The sequence below is a fragment of the Herpailurus yagouaroundi genome, unplaced genomic scaffold (genome assembly GCF_014898765.1).
Source record: "Herpailurus yagouaroundi ecotype Mexico unplaced genomic scaffold, PumYag 163, whole genome shotgun sequence".
In the NCBI taxonomy this organism is placed as follows: domain Eukaryota; kingdom Metazoa; phylum Chordata; class Mammalia; order Carnivora; family Felidae; genus Herpailurus; species Herpailurus yagouaroundi.
The window spans coordinates 15,050,449-15,068,419 of record NW_024412404.1 but is presented as its reverse complement, the minus strand read 5'-3'; the positions used below and the strand labels follow the sequence as shown (position 1 = coordinate 15,068,419).

The 17,971-nt window shown below is 42.5% G+C and overlaps 2 protein-coding genes across 4 annotated transcripts in view; one reads left to right on the top strand and one right to left on the bottom strand.

Moving 5' to 3' along the window:
• The window catches only part of AP3M1 (adaptor related protein complex 3 subunit mu 1), a 23,192-nt gene extending 14,565 nt beyond the window's left edge, over positions 1-8,627 (top strand). For both annotated transcript variants that reach the window (XM_040485452.1, XM_040485453.1), the window contains exons 4-9: positions 300-437; positions 2,335-2,420; positions 3,033-3,166; positions 4,024-4,231; positions 5,926-6,070; positions 6,510-8,627. In XM_040485452.1, the coding sequence (XP_040341386.1) occupies positions 300-437; positions 2,335-2,420; positions 3,033-3,166; positions 4,024-4,231; positions 5,926-6,070; positions 6,510-6,610 (812 nt within the window). In that variant the 3' untranslated portion in view covers positions 6,611-8,627. The remainder of the gene's footprint in view (positions 1-299; positions 438-2,334; positions 2,421-3,032; positions 3,167-4,023; positions 4,232-5,925; positions 6,071-6,509) is intronic.
• Positions 8,628-10,013: 1,386 nt separating this feature from the next.
• The window catches only part of VCL (vinculin), a 112,345-nt gene continuing 104,387 nt past the window's right edge, over positions 10,014-17,971 (bottom strand). Inside the window, exons 19-22 of one of the 2 annotated variants that reach the window (XM_040485451.1) lie at positions 16,974-17,177; positions 14,745-14,948; positions 14,260-14,364; positions 10,014-12,032 (exon numbers count right to left, since the gene is read on the bottom strand). In XM_040485451.1, the coding sequence (XP_040341385.1) occupies positions 11,886-12,032; positions 14,260-14,364; positions 14,745-14,948; positions 16,974-17,177 (660 nt within the window). In that variant the 3' untranslated portion in view covers positions 10,014-11,885. The remainder of the gene's footprint in view (positions 12,033-14,259; positions 14,365-14,744; positions 14,949-16,973; positions 17,178-17,971) is intronic. The other variant, XM_040485450.1, reaches the window with a different exon arrangement.

Genomic DNA, 17,971 nt, shown 5'->3' with positions numbered 1-17,971 from the left:
TTCTTTCTTTCTTTCTTTCTTTCTTTCTTTCTTTCTTTCTTTCTTTCTTTTCTTTCTTTCTTTCTCTCTCTCTTTTTCTTTCTCTCTCTTTCTTTTTTTCTCTTTTCTTTCTTTCTCTCCTTTCTTTCTTTCTTTCTTCCTTTCTAGTTAGCTGTACACCCAACTTGGAACTTGAACTCACAACCCCAAGGTCAAGAGTCGCACACTCTACCAACTGAGCCAGCCAGGTGCCCTTGTAAATAGCTTTTCTGATGACCATTTAATGCATCACCTTTGCTTTCTCCTTTTCCGGTTTCTAGGCAGCAGTAATGTTGGGGACACACTCCCCACTGGGCAGCTGTCCAACATCCCATGGCGACGGGCAGGTGTAAAGTACACAAACAATGAAGCCTATTTTGATGTCGTTGAAGAAATAGATGCAATTATAGATAAATCAGGTAATTGTGTGCATGTAATCTTATTTGGGAAGAAACAGTTGAGCTGACATAAGCTGAACAGAAAATTGAAACCCTTTGGCAGTATGGCTTCAGTGGAAAGGCATTCACTTTCTAATAGCTTAAAAATCTGTTTATTTTGCCCAGAGGTTACATATAATTTTCATAACCACCAGTTTAGGTCTGCCAAACCTTATAAATCAGATCTCATGCTGCCTTGTTAAGCCAGTTATTACCCTGTATGCCTCTGCCTTTTGCCGTTTATTCGTTTAAACATTTATTGTATATCTACCATACACCATACTTTTGCTACCACTTTAATATGCAGTACTTCTTTTTTTTATGTATAATTTTTTTTAATGTTTATTCATTTTTGAGAGGGAGCAACAGAGCACCAGCCAGGGAGGGGCAGAGAGAAAGAGAGACACAGAATCCGTAGCAGTTTCAGGCTCTGAGCTGTCAGCACAGAGCCCAACACGGGGCTTGAACTCTTGAGCCGTGAGATCATGACCTGGGCCAAAGTCAGACACTTAACCAACTAAGCCACTCAGCTGCCCCTATATGCAGTACTTCTAATAACAACCCCCCAAAAAACAGCAGTACTGTCTTAGAATCATAAAGTTTTATTTAAAACACCTAGTCCAACCCTCACATTTTTTACATAAGGAAACTGAAGCTCAGAAGAGCTTAGTAATCTGCTTAAGGTCACACAGCTAGTTGCCGTGTGAAAATGAGTTATTACGAATTACAACCAATATCTTTTCTTTAGTGAGTGCTCTTTTTCATTATAAAATTCTATCCTACAGAATAATAACTGTATTATTACAGAATAATGCCTATTTCTTAAAGTTAACAGTTTAGTCCATTTCATGAGAAACTTGCCTCATTTGTAAATTCCATTAAAAATCTTTAATTTCAGGGGCGCCTGGGTGGCGCAGTCGGTTGAGCGTCCGACTTCAGCCAGGTCACGATCTCGCGGTCCGTGAGTTCGAGCCCCGCGTCGGGCTCTGGGCTGATGGCTCAGAGCCTGGAGCCTGCTTCCGATTCTGTGTCTCCCTCTCTCTCTGCCCCTCCCCCGTTCATGCTCTCTCTCTGTCCCCAAAAAAATAAATAAACGTTGAAAAAAAATTAAAAAAAAAAAATATTTAATTTCAGGGCCACCTGAATGGCTCAGTTGGTTAAGCATCCGACTTCGGCTCAGGTCATGATCTCACGGTTCGTTGATTCGAGCCCCACATTGGGCTCTGTGCTGACAGCTCGGAGCCTAGAGTCTGCTTCAGATCCTGTGTCTCCCTCTCTCTCTCTGCCCCTCCACCACTCGTGCTCTGTCTCTCAAAAATGAATAAACGTGAAAAAAAATTTTTTTTAATTTTTAACTTCATATCCAGCAGTCTTTTTTTTTTTTTTTTTTTAATTTTTTTTTTTCAACGTTTATTTATTTTTGGGACAGAGAGAGACAGAGCATGAACGGGGGAGGGGCAGAGAGAGAGGGAGACACAGAATCGGAAACAGGCTCCAGGCTCCGAGCCATCAGCCCAGAGCCCGACGCGGGGCTCAAACTCACGGACCGTGAGATCATGACCTGGCTGAAGTCGGACGCTTAACCGACTGCGCCACCCAGGCGCCCCAATATCCAGCAGTCTTTCAAGGTTCACTATCAAGATAGAGTCAGGTTTGATATTCCTTAGAATTACCTACCAGAGTTAGATGTGGGCCATGGCACTTAGTGAAGAAGTTGTTGTATCTGGTGTAATAGATCCTTTGTCCACTAACTTGTTAGAAGATGTGCAAGTTTCATTATGTCTGACACTCAGGAGGTGTCTCCATTACTTCAGATACAGTGATAGCTCTAGTAAAGACTCAGATTCCAGTGATGTTATCACTTTATTTCTTTCCTCAGGATCTACAGTCTTTGCAGAAATTCAGGGGGTTATTGATGCTTGCATTAAGCTATCTGGAATGCCTGACCTTTCTCTTTCTTTCATGGTAAGTTCTCCTGCCCTGTAGTTCTTTGCATGCCTAATACATATGAAGTACTAAATGAAATGATAAATACTGAGAGATGTTTGTATCTTAGATTATAAGGATTATCTCAGTAGTATTCTTAGTACAGCTTCCCAAGACAGTGTTTTACATGATGAGCATGGCCTTTATGAACAGGCTGAGGTCTTTTCCTGAGTTTGCCAGAAGTGGCTTAAGTGGCTGGCTGGCTTCTGCAAATGTGTAGTCTCACTTAACCGAATTATTTGTTTTGCTGATGAAAGGGCATTGATCTTTTTCATCATTTTAGACTCAGCATGATACACTACTAAGAAAATCAAGAGAACAAGAGTTCTGATGCTGTCTTGTCCTGACCTTGACTTCTTCAAACCTCAGTTTCATTTATAAAATGGACATGATACTACTTGTATTTTCTACTTAATAGTTATTGAAATTCAAATAAAATAATATCCATTAAGATTGTGTTAATGTGGTCATAGTAACCAACTCTTAACATGACTCTTTTATCTTTAGGGAGTCTTATTAATTTCTCATATCTGAGTAGAGTTGCCATATTCACTGCACTCTATGAATATTGCTATCTTGTTTTCCTGGCAGAACCCACGGCTTCTAGATGATGTCAGCTTCCACCCCTGCATCCGGTTCAAGCGTTGGGAATCTGAAAGAGTTTTGTCATTTATTCCTCCAGATGGAAATTTCCGACTCATATCATATCGTGTCAGCTCACAAAAGTATGTCGGTGCATTAACCAGAAATCTACCATCATAGATCAGTGTGATGGGTAGAATTCACTTTACCTTTTCCATTTTGACAGTTGAATACTTGAATTCATCACTGCTCCCTTTAGCCATGGCCCAGCAGGAGACTCAGGAAGAACTGGTGAAAATATGTATCTAATATAATCAGTGTACCTTGAATCTGAGAGTATGAAATAGTAGTAAATGAGAGTAGTAAAATATATACCTGAGAACAAGCATTTTGGAATTGTGTAACCTGGGCAAAACCTTGAATCCATGCCATAATTTTACTGTGGTCTTTAGGCTTCATAACTAAAGGACACACATATCTCCAGCTTCCCAGGGTATCTCCCAACTAACTGGCTTCAGGACACTCTTTTGTGTACTGAGGTTCAAATGAATGAATTAGTATTATGGGTTGTACCTGGTTTGTCCCTGGAAAATATCAGAAGGTATACGGGTAATATTAGACGGGACTCAAAAGCAGAGGAGTTGTTTCTTGGCTCTTACCACATAGGGACTATTTTATTTAGTATAATTTTAAATTATCTTTTCTATGGTATCTTAATTCATTTCTTTAAACTAGGGCTATTTGCCCCAATTGTTTATACTATCTTGACTTGTATATGTATTGCTCAGAAATTGTATGAGTCTTAGTGCAGTGATGCTGGAACCCTGATGTACTCAAACCCCCTGTTACAGATGCTAAATCTCCACTTCTGGGGGTATATGGTCCCATAGTGGAGTCAAAGGCAGGGTAGGACACTCTGGACTGAGGTTTTCAGGCTACCTCTAGAACTGTCTCACACCATTAATCATGTTTGTGGTTGAGTCTGTCTTTCTCTTTTCAGTCTAGTGGCAATACCAGTGTATGTGAAACATTGCATCAGCTTTAAGGAGAACAGTTCTTGTGGAAGATTCGATATTACAATTGGACCAAAGCAGAATATGGGGAAAACTATTGAAGGAATCACAGTAACAGTTCACATGCCAAAAGTTGTACTGAATATGAACCTGACACCAACACAAGGCAGCTATACATTTGATCCAGTTACCAAGGTATGGCCACCTCTCATCAAGAGTAAGCAAGTGTTTCTGCAGTTTCTGTAAGCAAGAGTAATGGCAGGGAGGGCAGAAGGAAGGGTTTAATGTCTTGGTTAAAACTAAAATTCCTAACAAAACCTAGAGAGCATACTGTGCTATGCGCCTGCCCCTGGCTGTGGAGGGAACCCACATCTGCTGCTGAGGAGATGAACAGAAAACTGAGACTCATTCTGTTCTCCCTCAGAGTGTGTCTTTTTCTCATCCACTGATCATCTAGAGACCCACTCGCTAATGAGGAAGAAGATATAAAAAGCTTTTTAAAAAGAGAGAAGCATTACCTGGATGTAAGAAGATAGTATTGTAGTCTATTGTTAAATTTTCTGTAGAAATTGATCAGTAAGACCTTTCTTTTTCATTTAAAAGCACTGTTTCACACTTTTCCACAGTGGGTACTGGCTAGGAAAGCTGCTTCCTCACTATACATAAATGTGCCTCTAGCAGAGGGTTTTCAGAGAAACTATAAAAGATTATTTTCTCTCAGCTTCCTGCTTGGGTAAAAAATATGATTCTTTTCAGTGGCAGTTATTGTACTGCCTGATAAGTGAAAAGGCATATTTTTGAATGAAATCATCATCCAATCCAGTCCTAAGGATTTGAAGAACCTCCCCGGATACTACACAGGCTGAGCAATGAAGGGGGAGCTCCAGATCCCTGGCCCTTCACCTTGGCTTCAGCCATAACAGCTTCACTTTCTTGACTGTTACTGAGCTTCCACACTAAAGATTTCATTTGAACAAAGAAAGCTAAAAGTTTAAAGAACACCAGTTTAGGTCCATTTTCTCATTTTACAAGAAGAGTAAACTGAGGCCCAGAGACACAGTGAAGGCAATATAGTAGAAACAACATTTGAAATCAGTCTTAGGTTCAAATCCCAATTTTTTTTTTTTAACATTTATTTATTTTTGAGACAGAGAGAGACAGAGAATGAACGGGGGAGGGTCAGAGAGAGAGGGAGGGAGACACAGAATTTGAAACAGGCTCCAGGCTCTGAGCTGTCAGCACAGAGCCCGACACGGGGCTCGAACTCACAGACCGCGAGATCATGACCTGAGCCGAAGTCGGCCGCTCAACCGACTGAGCCACCCAGACGCCCCTTCAAATCCCAATTTTGCCTCTAAACTAGCTATGTGACCCTGAGCAAGTCATTTGACCCCTGAGCCTCAGTTTCCTTATTGATAAAAAGAAGATAAAATCTGCATCACAGGCTTTTTTTTTTTTAATGTTTATTTTTGAGAGCAAGAGCGAGTGGGGGAGGGATAGAGAGAGAGGGAGACACAGACTTGGAAGTAGGCTCCAGGCTCTGAGCTGTCAGCACAGAGCCCTACACAAGGCTCAAACCCACAAACCATGAGATCATGACCTGAGCTGAAGTTGGATGCTTAACCACCTGAACCACCCAGGCGCCCCCAGGCTTCTTTGAGATAATGTGTGAATAGTGCTAAGCACAATACTGTATCCAAAAGTAGATGGTCTACAAATGTTGGTTCTCTGTGCTCACCATTCAGAGTCACAGAAGATCCCAGGTCTCTTGTTCCCAAGACACTGTGCTCCATTCTGTACAGAAAGTTATGGTGTCTTTGAACCTTGTCTCTAAACATTTGTCTTTAGTAAATAGTTCAGGTTGTATTTGGTTGTTATGTCTTTTTAAGGTACTAACATGGGATGTGGGAAAAATTACTCCACAAAAGCTCCCAAGTCTTAAAGGACTGGTAAATTTACAGTCTGGAGCACCCAAGCCGGAAGAGAATCCAAGTCTCAACATACAATTCAAGATCCAGCAGCTTGCTATTTCTGGTAAGGATAAGTTTTGTGTTGAAGGGTTAACTGAATCTTGCTTAGAAGGCTACTAACATTCCCTCTCTAAAAAGAACTAACTCCAGCCTGCCTTTCACACTGTGCTATGGGGCCTCCTCTCAGGTACAGTGATTTTGGAGAGCACTTTAACTTCCTTCACCAGACCCCCTTCCCAGCACAAAAGAAGGAGTCATTCATACTCACAGAAAGAATCATCTTGAAAAGACATCCCTTGCCCACATGGGAGTCTAAACTAAAACCATCCTTCCACAGTGCTATAATTTATGAACAGTAGAAAGGAGATTGCTTCCAAATGATAAAAGGGACTCTTGGTTAATGTCAGATTTACTGTGTAGTATTCATTGCTAAACAAATATTGTTGGTTGGTGTGACCAGGATAATAATTTGTTCCTTTCCTTACCTATTCTTTTTGACACAGGCTTAAAAGTAAACCGTTTGGACATGTATGGGGAGAAATATAAGCCATTTAAAGGAGTCAAATATGTCACGAAAGCTGGAAAGTTCCAAGTGAGGACATGAGAAGAAGCCAAAATTCCTCAAGATCTGTTTGTTTTCCTAGTGTCATTATAGTTTATTACTGTTAGGTACCAAGTGGGTGGGAATACATATTCTAGTTAAAGCATCCCTGTTGAGCTACACACCGCTAACGAAGTTGCTTAGTAATCAATGTAGGGTTCTTAAGGAGCTTTAAGCTAAGGAAACTTTGAATTACTTAGCTTATTTTGTATCATTTCAGTTAGGAAGATTCTGGAGGTGATTTCCTTCATGGGGGGCATCAGCTGGAGGCTGCACGTTGTAACAGTAAAGGCAAAAGTCTACAGTGATCACCTGTTCCCTAAAACAAGTGAACTGGTCTCAGCCAGCAGGAGCTGTCTTAATCTGTAATGTGATGCATCAAGTGCAGCCAAATGTCACACCTGATTTTAGCCATCCCAAATCAGCAACTGTCCCAACAGAGGAAATCTCCCCACCCCCAAGAAGTTTACAGAAAACTGCCTCTTCAAGTGTTTGCCTTATTCAGCTTTTCACTTGTGCCATTAAGCAAGCACTGTAGCAGAAGCCACTTCCACATGGCCCTGGCAGGGGGCACTACTGCTCCATGCTTCATTCTCACTATACTTGGTATTGTATTTTTTATAAATAAGATTTTTATGTAAAGCTCAGATTTTGATTTACAGGGACCTTGCTGCATATGTACCATCTCAGTTTTGTGCCACTGGTTCAGCCATTTAGATAGCATAGTAAAAATGATTTGTATCAAAGGGGCAAATGCTTTATTAAGGTCATAAAAGGGAACACTACTTCTGCTTTTAGGAAGTTATTGCAAGCACAAGCATTTGAGATTTGAAGCAAATTTAAGCAGTAAAAGAGAAACTTCAGTGAACCTTTGCCACCTTCGTGTTCTATAAAACTTGTCAACACCGCTTAAACCATAGTTAGCCTAAAGGCCTCAAGCCCTAGTTCAGCAAAAGAAAATGTGCCTGCTTCACTATCATCAGTCTTTTAAATCTTTTATCTTTTTTATTGTTCTTAAGGTCTTTGAATTTACCTGCATCCCTTGTCTTCAAGGGGAACCCCCTTGAATATTGTGTGCTTCCCAAGGTTATGGTAGTAGGTTCCTTCCTGAAGCTGTTCAGAATTATTACTTGAATGTCTCTACTGTACTGACAAAATACTTGGATGTGCATTATATTGAGGCAGAAACAAAACCTTCACCAACACTGATGAAACCATATTGATCCTCATGGTTGGCAAGTCAGTCTGTAGTTGTATCACTTCACTCAACTTCATTGGCTTTGAAGTCCTTGCCCAGTTGTTTTGCCTCATGAGATACGAAGAATGGAGATAGGCTGAAAGATGTAAGTGCTTGTTCATCATGGTTCCCACATGTTCTTGCTATGGTATTAGTTTTCTTCTCCTTGTGACTCCATTCTCTTCATTCGTCTCTGCTTATAACTGCCTTTTCTGTATCATGCTAAGAATGACCCTTAAATTCATCACATTGTGCTATCAAGGGCTAGTGGTTGATGCTGGTACACAGAGCCCACCATACAGCAGCATTCTTACCTTTGCCTGCCTAGGGTACCCAGCCTGCCTTTCATCTAAGAGGAAATGGCACTTTTTGCAAATTTGGAATTTCCTGGGTAACCGATATCAGTTTGGCAGCTAAAATTAGGGTGTTGCCAAATATTTATTCCCTTTGCCTGAGGTTAATTACCCAGTTCAGTTGCTTTTCATTTTTAATGTCTTTTAATGCCCTATCTTAAAAGAGCAGTCAGTACCTTGGCTTTTCTTTCTGCAGAATCCCTAATCTCAACCATCCATATCGCGAATGTCCAGTTTTCTTTCTGTGCTATCTTCTCATATATAAACAGATTATATGCCAAGAGTCCCTTGTCTTTAGCAATTTCTGCTAAAACTTCCAAGTAGACTGTTTCCTTTTATAATTAAATTATTGTATTTATTAATTTGAATCCAGTAAGTCCTTTATCTAACCTGGCTTTACTGTCAATAAAAAGATGAAGCAACAAATTGATTTTTTTTAACTTGACTGTTGATTGAGCATTCTCAGATGGGCATGCCTCAGTATCAGAGCAGGCTAAACATGATCAGATTTTGTTCTGTATCATCACATAAGGTGTAAGGGTTGCTGCAGAGCACTTCCAGGTGCTCGTCTCTTAACCTCAGTATGTTAACAGCCATGTGTACTTTCTCTAAGTATCACCCTATGGCCAGAGACTGAGCAATAAGTGATCAAAGGTACTCTCCCTACCACCACCACCAGCACCAACTACTAATAAATAACAAAGATCCATGAATACTTAGTAGAATATTTTTCAAACAAGAAATCCAGCTAATCCCAGAATTGCCCCATTTTATAAATTCTTAAAGGAGCCATCCTAAGAGCAAATGAAGTTAGACGCTCATTCTCTGTATAAGGAAGTTACTCTCATTTATTCAAAGAGTATTCATGTGATGGGTTCATTCCTAAAGTGGTGCTACAGAAGAACCTTTGGAAGATGCTGGTCTCACTGTCCTTAGAGTCCTCTGATTTGAGAAAACAACTAAAGTATGATGCAGCAGGAAGGCAGCACCAGTGAACATATGGTGAGTAACAAAAATTAGACCATGAATACTGTTTTCAGATGCTGAGCTAATTCTGTAGCCTTGGATATTTCTCTTCAACTCCAGGAGTCTGGAATCTGCCTCCCTAGTCAGCAACGCTTCTAAATCGGCAATAGGTGTAGTCTGCAGCACTATCCCCCTTTCACACTCCCCTTTCGGATCTAGAAAACCAGGCAAAACAGTGATGTGCCCACTCTGCTCCCAAGTACCTGTTCCTACTTATAGTCAGTGCTTCCTCAAGCAAAAGGAGAATGTCCCCAAAAGCTAGCTATCTGCCTTATAGCCCTGGTGGATCCCTGACAGCCCTGTTGTTCTGTATTGGGCTTTGAAATTCGAAAAATAGGCATGTGATATTCCTGCACATGTAACAGCTTCAGCTTCTTAGAGGCGATGGTCTCCACAGCTAGCTAGATGAAGACAGACTACTGGATGATCCACATCAACTGGCTGCTTTCTTTCTATTGTTAACCTTTGTCACCTCCTTCTAGTGTATAATCCCAAACCTGTCCTTTATTATGCAGATCTTTGTTAAGTAAATATATTACTGCTATACAGTAGTATGTTGTTCATCCAGTACATTTGGATTAAATAAAAGTCTTTAGTTGCCAAATCCTGAAGATTAGTTTCATTGGCTATTTTTCAAAACAAAGGAGAAAGCTGGTCTAAACGTTTTTGCTAAAATAATATATCCATCATTTAAATCATTATTTATACAAATGCACTTTATTGTTTTAAACAGAACAAAAGAAGAGGCAGAAAATATTTGCATATAACAAATCCTAGCTTATAAATGTAGTTTTTTAGTGGTGATGTCTCTAATCAGTCTTCAGGGATTTTTTTTTTTTTTTTAACTTGCTTCACTGTGTCTTGAGCGCTGATATTAAGAGAAAAGCACATTGGCATAAAGTGTAAACCAGTGTCTCAAAACACTGGAAGAACTTGGAGAGCAAACATAATTCTTCTTATTTCCTCTAAGTAATCTTTCGTAAAACAAAAGGTGATCTTTGGCATAGATTCATACTTTAAAGGCATTAATATTGCATTTATATCAGGTAAGCAACTACAAATATGCTGAGGGCCTTAAAAATAATATTCATCAGTTAAAAGAAAATAGAGGAAGCCTGAGTGTACAGTACCAACTTAAGTTTTACACATTCGATGTTGAGATTTAACATATATTGGAGGTGAGAAGAAAGGACATTCAGGCAAGGGTTCTTACTCCTTTACTCATCCAGTTCTGGCTTTGGGAAGAAATAAGATTTCATGTGCTGGGCAATGCTTAGACAGCAGTGATAAGTGCAAAAAAGGAAAAGTTCTTCTCTCACTTTGCTAATAGGAAATTTATGGTGATAATTAAATATTATACCCATTATTCTCTTGGACACTCATACTTGGGAGGGAGGAGAGGATACAGGGTCTTGGTTACGGGAGGTAGGAACATACTGAGGACTATTTCTCATTGATTCATTCCCAACAGTGCCAGAATTCCAGTCTGCAAGTACCAATCTCCCTTAGGTAGGAAGTGCCCTTCAGACAGGACTGCCTTTCTCTTCAACATTCCTGGGAGGCAAGCACCAATTCTTAGGACAATTTCAAAAGGATAAAAAGGCTCTTTCAAAACTACAATGAACAAACACATATCTTTAAAATCTTGTTTAGGAAGGGGGTGAGGGCAGAATACAAAAGCCAGGACAGGAGACATGATTTGGTTAAAAATTAAATGCAGCATTTCAGCTCAGAACAAGAGATACGAATGAATGCTAAGGCCTCAGCACAGACCTCTGCAGGCAGTGACAAAGCATGAAGCTCCTGGGAGTGACCCTGCTGGGAAGATGGGCAGGGCCACGCCCCGGCTACTCTGCCCCTCCAGTAGCAGAAAGCACCAGGACACACAGTGTGTTTGTGGGGTGGCTACCTTGACAGGCCGAGGCCGGATGTAGGACAGGAATTTTCCCTAGCACAGACACTGCTCAGGGGCAAGGTAAAGACAGAATCATGTGATTCTGTGATTTCCTCCTGAGAGTGAAATTTGGTTTTGTACTGTGGGAAATTAGAAGGATTAAATTGGGGAAGGGCAAGAAGTAAATCCAGGCTCCACCTACTGGGGCTCCCCAGAGGCCATCTTCCCTTGTAGCAGCGAAGCTCACTCTGAAAAGGACCCAGATAGTACACAGCCAGGGTCAGGAGCAATATAGAAAGCCCAAAACAAATTTTGGAGGCACAGTGATTTCCTTCTTAACTAAGCTGTCTGGGCCCTGGGTCTTGGGAGCCTAGCAGGTAGAAGGGGGTAGGGGAACAAGGAGAATGAAGCAAAGAAGGAACTGTCCCCTAGGGAATGAGGGCAGAGCAGGTGTCTGGCTAGTGTTCAGTCTTGGATTCTGAGCTTATGTGAAGTCCATGGGCTATAAACCCAGTCTTCCTATTGGGATAGAGTGTGCACAAGTATTAACTGTGTTTGAGAATACAGGCTTTATACGGAGACATATTTCAAAGTGTCCATGACAAGAGTATAAATGATTTCTAAAGTGAAGAGGCCTCATTCCTTTCTGTTACGTCAGGCCAGGATGTGGCTTTTAACCCCCTAAGCAATTTTCATCATCTTCTGGTACTCCAATCATTTCATTCTGTTTAGTAGGGGTTTCTGTGCCAGCCAAGTTTGACTAAGTGCCTACTGGTACCAGGGAGTCTTTCTAACCCAGCGCAGTGTAAATCCAGCATCTGTTCGAATTTTGATTGAAGCAGCTTCAGCTTCTCTAACAGTCTCCTTCACTGACTGCATGAGGTTCTGGGCATTGTGAACCAGCATCTCGGTGGCCTGCAAGGAAAGCAAGAACTCTCCATTACTCACAGTCCCTGACGCAGTCCAACCTCCAAGACTGGCTTAAGCTAGGAGTGGACTGCAGTTTACCCCGCCTGCAGCTGGCATCCCCCCACTTGTCATATCACTGGTGATGTAGGGGAATCACCAAAAACAACCCAAAAAAGGCCATCACTGATTGTGTACTATACCAGCAGATAGATTCTAGCACATACTCTTTTCCTGGTCTTCAAACAAGCTCCTGCCTCATGCTCCTGCTGTTCCCTCTACCTGGAATGCTTTTCCCTCATGGCTCACCCCTCACCTCCAGATCTTTGCTCTGATCTTTGGTAAGGCATTCCCTGCTCACTTTACTTTAAATCACAAAGACCTTCCCACTGACAGCATTTCATCCTCCAATTCTTCATTTTTCTCCACAGAACCCATCATTACTGATAAACTGTATGTTTTACCTAAGTTGTTCATTTTATCTGATATTTTACCTGATTTAAAATTTAAGTTCCATAAGGGCCGTGATATTTTTCAGTTTTGTTCGCTGCTATGTCTCAGGACAGTGCCTGGCACAAGAGATATTTCATAAATATTTAATTCTAATAAGGAGTGAAAAAACCAAATGAACAAACCCATTGTCATATAAATCGATGAAAATCCAAATCAGTAAATCTAAACACAAACTTACAGGACTGGGATAACACTAGTACTCCACCATAGAAACTCAGAACTTACAATCTATTAGCTCAGTAATTTATTTCTTAATTGTTATTTGAGACACACACACACAAAACCACAAAACTATTTTTGAGCCACAGACCCTGTGAGGAGTTAATGAAGTCTAAAGATTCTTCCCCGAAAAATGCTCGTGTGTATAAAATTTATGCATGCAATTTCTGAGGGTTCATCGGCTCTGAGAGGCAGAACTATGGGCTTAAATTCCTGGTCAGCTGATCTTTTCATGCCTGTCAACAAAGAGGCCAAGGTCCAGAGAGGCTCAGAGATTTGCCAACCAAACACACAATAATCAGGATGAGGACTCAAAACTTCTGACCTGGCAGTCCTGTGTTTTTTTTCATTCTACCACCCCGTCACTTTCTACCTTTTTTATTTGGGATATTAGGTGGAACATAGTAGATATTCCCAGAATATGTTTTTGTTGGTTAAATGATATGGTCTGAAACTATGAGTCCTATTCTTCCTTCCCTGTTTTCTCTACTTCCTTTTCTTGGGGGCAGATGAGATCACATGACAGAAAACAACCCAGTGCCCAAACCCTGCCTAGATTACATGGAAGTTAGGGGAGAAGATCCAATTCCTCTGGTGCACAAGGAAGGTCAGGGTGAGAGCTGTTGGATTGAAATATGGTAGTGAAAGCACCACTGGCACTAGGGGAGTAGGTTCTCTGTATCCTGGCCCAAAGATCAAGGACAGAGTTCCCCAAGGAGAGGGACTGTGTCTGACTTTTTCAAACCCCCTTCATAGTGCCTAATACAGTGAGTGCCGCATGCATGCCCATGTACGATGAGCCTGTCTGAGCAGTTCAACAAAAGCTGTGCTACCTACTGTAAGACGACACTGGAAGTCTGGCTTACAGCAGGGCCTACTAGAGAGGAGGTAAGGAGAGAAACAGGTGCTCAGATGAAGACTTTCTGAATAGTCATGGGCCACATTTCCAGGAGGCAGTGAAAGAGGACAAACTCCAAAAAGTGGCTGCCATCGCTTAAAAGAACCCTCCTCCCATCATCCTTATTTCAATTGCTGTCAAAGAAACCGAGAGAAGCACCTCCTTTGAGCTGTCATTTCAGCCTCATCACACGCCCCTGAAAAGCCTACATTATTCAACCTCCCCAGGGTACTTATCACCCAGTAAGCTAGGAAGGAGAAATTCTCTCCAGTCAAAAAGGTCACAATGGGCAGGAGTGAACAGACTAGAGGCCTCAAGATAGCCAAACCTATTCCATGGAGAAAAAGAACTGAGCAGAGTCCCAACTGCTACCAATGCTTAACCCTAGGCCTCAACTTCCCATCTGTAAAGTGACCAAAGTTGCATAAGACTTTTACTTCCCCTTCAAAGTTTTTGATGCATCTCTCCAACCAGATGCCCTTCAGAGAGACTCCATTCCACATACTGAATACTCAAATCATGGGTAAAACTTACCCAAAGCTGAATTAAGTTGCTATAATTGGCAAAGAAGCTGCTGGCACGACATCAGAAGCAGCAGACACATACCTGCTCAGATTCTTCATCACTGATGTTGGTCCGACCCAGCATGGTAGCCTTCACGGTGGACAGGATCTTGAGCTGGGTGCTTATGGTTGGGATTCGCTCACATACCTATAAAGAAAATTTAGTATGTTTCTAATGTTTTTCTTACCCACAAGTTCCTTGAGGGCAAGACTTGTCCACCTCTGTATTCCTAGGGGCTGGAATACAGAAGGCATTCAATAAATTACCAGCAGGATTCCACTTGCTTTCTCCCTAGGACCAATATAGTCCCTTTGTTCAGAAAGGAAGCATTAACATTTTTTCATTTGATCAGGGAATAAATTTTCCTGACTCTGCCTTTCCCAAATGTACATATATGTATTTCCCTTTCTGCCATTTCTTTCCACTCCAAAAGCTCCTCCTCCTCCTTGCTCATCCAGTTTTCTCTCTCTTGCTTTCTCCCTCCCATCCTCCCCACTCCGACACACACACACACTTTTCTTGAATACCTGCAAGAGGTTGGTTCTGATCCGCTTATCTGTGCACTGCTTGGCAACCTCCTTGGCCAACCTCGTTACCTCATCTGAGGCCTTGGCAATGTCCTTGGCACACTGAATCAGTGCCCGCTTGGTACCACTGCCCCCTCTTACCAGCCGAGACATCTCAGCCATCAGCAGGGCCATGCGCTTGGCTGCTGCAATGATGTCATTGCCCTAGAGAGAAGCAAAGACATAATGTGAGCTCAGCCCCAACTCTGGCCAAGTTAGGGAAGGAAGGAGAAGCACAGAGAAGAAAGGAGGGAGCCTGCTGCTCCAGTGGCCCTCTGGAAGGGTGGGAGGAAGATAAAAGGACTACTTTTGAGTGACATGGATGGCACAGGAGAACAGAGAGAAGAGTGATCCAAGGCACTCCTCCCAGGACTGAAAGAGAGACAGAGAGGGAAAGAGATTATCCAACTGAAAAAAAGGAAGACCAGGTAAAATATTAGTCTGGAAGGGCAACATGTGCACCCCTGGCATAGCACTGAACACAGCACTTCAGCATCACCAAGTTAATCATGGCAATAAAAATGAGGATGAGGTCAAGAAGTTGGTTAAACAGGCATTTTCCTTTCTATAGGGGGAAAGCAGTAAGCTGGCCTGAGGGGAAAAATACAGAGGAGCCTTTCCAGATGTTGAAATCCTCCTCTTCATCCTAACCCTTGTTACAAATAGCAGCCAAGGACCATTGCTGCTGAACTGGAATTTAAACCAAGTAACTGTTATCAGCATTGGTGAGACAAGATGTATTTTCTCACCTAGACTGCTCCTGCCCTCCCTCTACTGCCTCTTATTTGTCCTGTCAGCCTAAAGGAACACGGTATTTTAATTTATCACTTTTTAAAAGGCCAAGAATCAATTTTTCTGTCCCCTCAGCTAAGTGGCTTCAATTAAAGAAACCTTCAGCTAAGAGGATGCCGCGGAGGCACCAGAAAAATAAAATCATGAGTCAAAGCTATAAATGGAACCCCCACTCCAACAAATAGCAGTTTATCTGAGATTTGGCATCTGGGTTCATTAAAACCCCATGGGTCACAATAAAGAAATGTACAAGTAATTTATGCCTTCAAAAGGTTTCTCTTTTGACTGATAAAAACCAAAAATAACAACTGCAACGTTCAAAACTGCCTAAAAGGTCAGGCCCTACTCATTTTTCCCCTCATGCTTTTCAATTTCTGCACAAGGCAGTGAAGCATACACAAACCATGCCACTGCAGGGCACCGTGTGAGACACCCCCACAGGCATCACGACGTGGCCGATCACTATGGGGGGAGGCGTGGAATATCTCAGGCAGTAATTGAGGCCAGAGAGAATGCAGGTATGGGAAGTAGTCAGGAGAATAGGGGCATGTTAGACAAGGCTGTCTGGGCCCATCTCTTCCAGTGTAGACCTGGTATCATTCCAGGATTTTATGACCTTGATTAGAAGACAGTGTAGTGCCAGGGTTAGTTATTACCCATCAGTCTTCAAACCCTTTCTTCTTGCAACATGCTACCTTCAAAAGGAAAAAAGAGTAATCACCCTCTTCCCTACTCCCCAAACTAGTGTTGGTTCAGTCCCAAGGTCAACGCTCTGTGGCTGCCTGTCCTACAGCCTTGAAGCGCCCACTGTTCCCCACTCCCAGCCCCTCCCACTGAAATACCTGGACAAGCAGTCAGTAAAGCCCCCTTCCCTGTGGGTTCCCATTGAAGCCAGCATCTGCCAGGCAGCCAAGTGCAGGGCCACAAGCAGTCCGCCCCAGAGACCCTGCCGTATAAAGCTGCTTCTCACCCTGATCAACTCTGCCTGAGCCATCAGTGAGAGGTCAGCAGAGAAGGGGGTGGCAGGCAAAGCTCAATGGTCAGGCCAGGTGACCTCTTAATGGTCTACAATGGTTCCAGACCTGCAAGTCATTGAGAGACATATCCACGGCTTCCCAAGGGCTTTAAGGTTCCAATTGTGGCCCCGAGGTAAGAAAAGAAATCCTTTCAAAAAGTGACCCCATCTCTACCCACAAACATAAATGCAATCCAATTAATCTGGCATTAGCAGACCTATCAAACTTGTGAAGCCAGTCCTAACAACAAGGTGCAGACAGACAGATGCCCGCCCTGCTCAGACTCACAGGACTCGCACAGATCATGAGTGATGCAATGTGTCAAGGCTGCACATGGCCGGATGCATATGGAGCAGCCCCAACCGGGGGTGCTAATCAGTACCTTACTAGACCACTTGGTAGCTTCCCGATGCAATGACTGAGCCGCGGCCAGAATGGGCTGGTTGACCGGCTGACTGGATGGCATTAACAGCAGCTCAGGTTCGTAATCGTCTTCCATGTCAGGGGGGACAGGGAACCCAACAGCATCAGCCGCATCTGCCTCAGCTACAACACCTATACCCACCTCAGCGGCTGGGTTACCCCGCTTTGTCGATGGCAGGAAGGATGAGAAACAGGGACAGTGTTAGTAAGAGCAGTAGGACTGGGGAAGCTGAGCATCAGCTGGTTTAGTAACCAAAGCTTGCCTAGGATGGGAAAGAAAACGGCAGACTCTCCAGAAGCCAGATGAACCAAACTCACAGAAAGGGAATTCTCAGCCTCCAGCACCAATCCCAGCTGCCCTGTTCATAGTAAAAGAAAGAGCCTCACTCCAGTGGTGAAGAGTTTCCAGAGAAAAAGTCATACCAAGGAAGCAAGTGCAATTCCTTTTACATACACTCACCACCAAAGGTAAACCTGCCAAGAGTAATTCTCAGAATAGTTTTGAGGAGCCAAACAACCAAACAATAGTAGCTGATTACCTTTAAAAGGAATCCAGAGGGAAAAAGTAAATTCAGCCACACAACTTGCTTTGAACAGAAGAAAGTGAGTACTCCCTGCTGGCTCATAAGGACACTATTCTATATCTTCCTGGGCACAGGAAGTGAGTTGGGTCAGCTCTGCAGTAACCAGACACAGATCATTATTTCCTTCAGGAATTAAAAAGTCCCAGAGTTTAAAATGATACATCAGAGGCAACTGATAATGAAACCAGGAAAGAGGCAAAAAAAACAAACACAATGGTGATTGAAGAGGACTTATCAAATACCCCACAACCACCCAGCTGAAAGAAGTCTCCAGAAGATGCCCCATCCAGCTTCCCATCTTAGGGAAAACCCACACTTCAGACCACCTCTCTCTCTCTCTCTCTCTCTCTCTCTCTCTCTCTCTCTCTCTCTC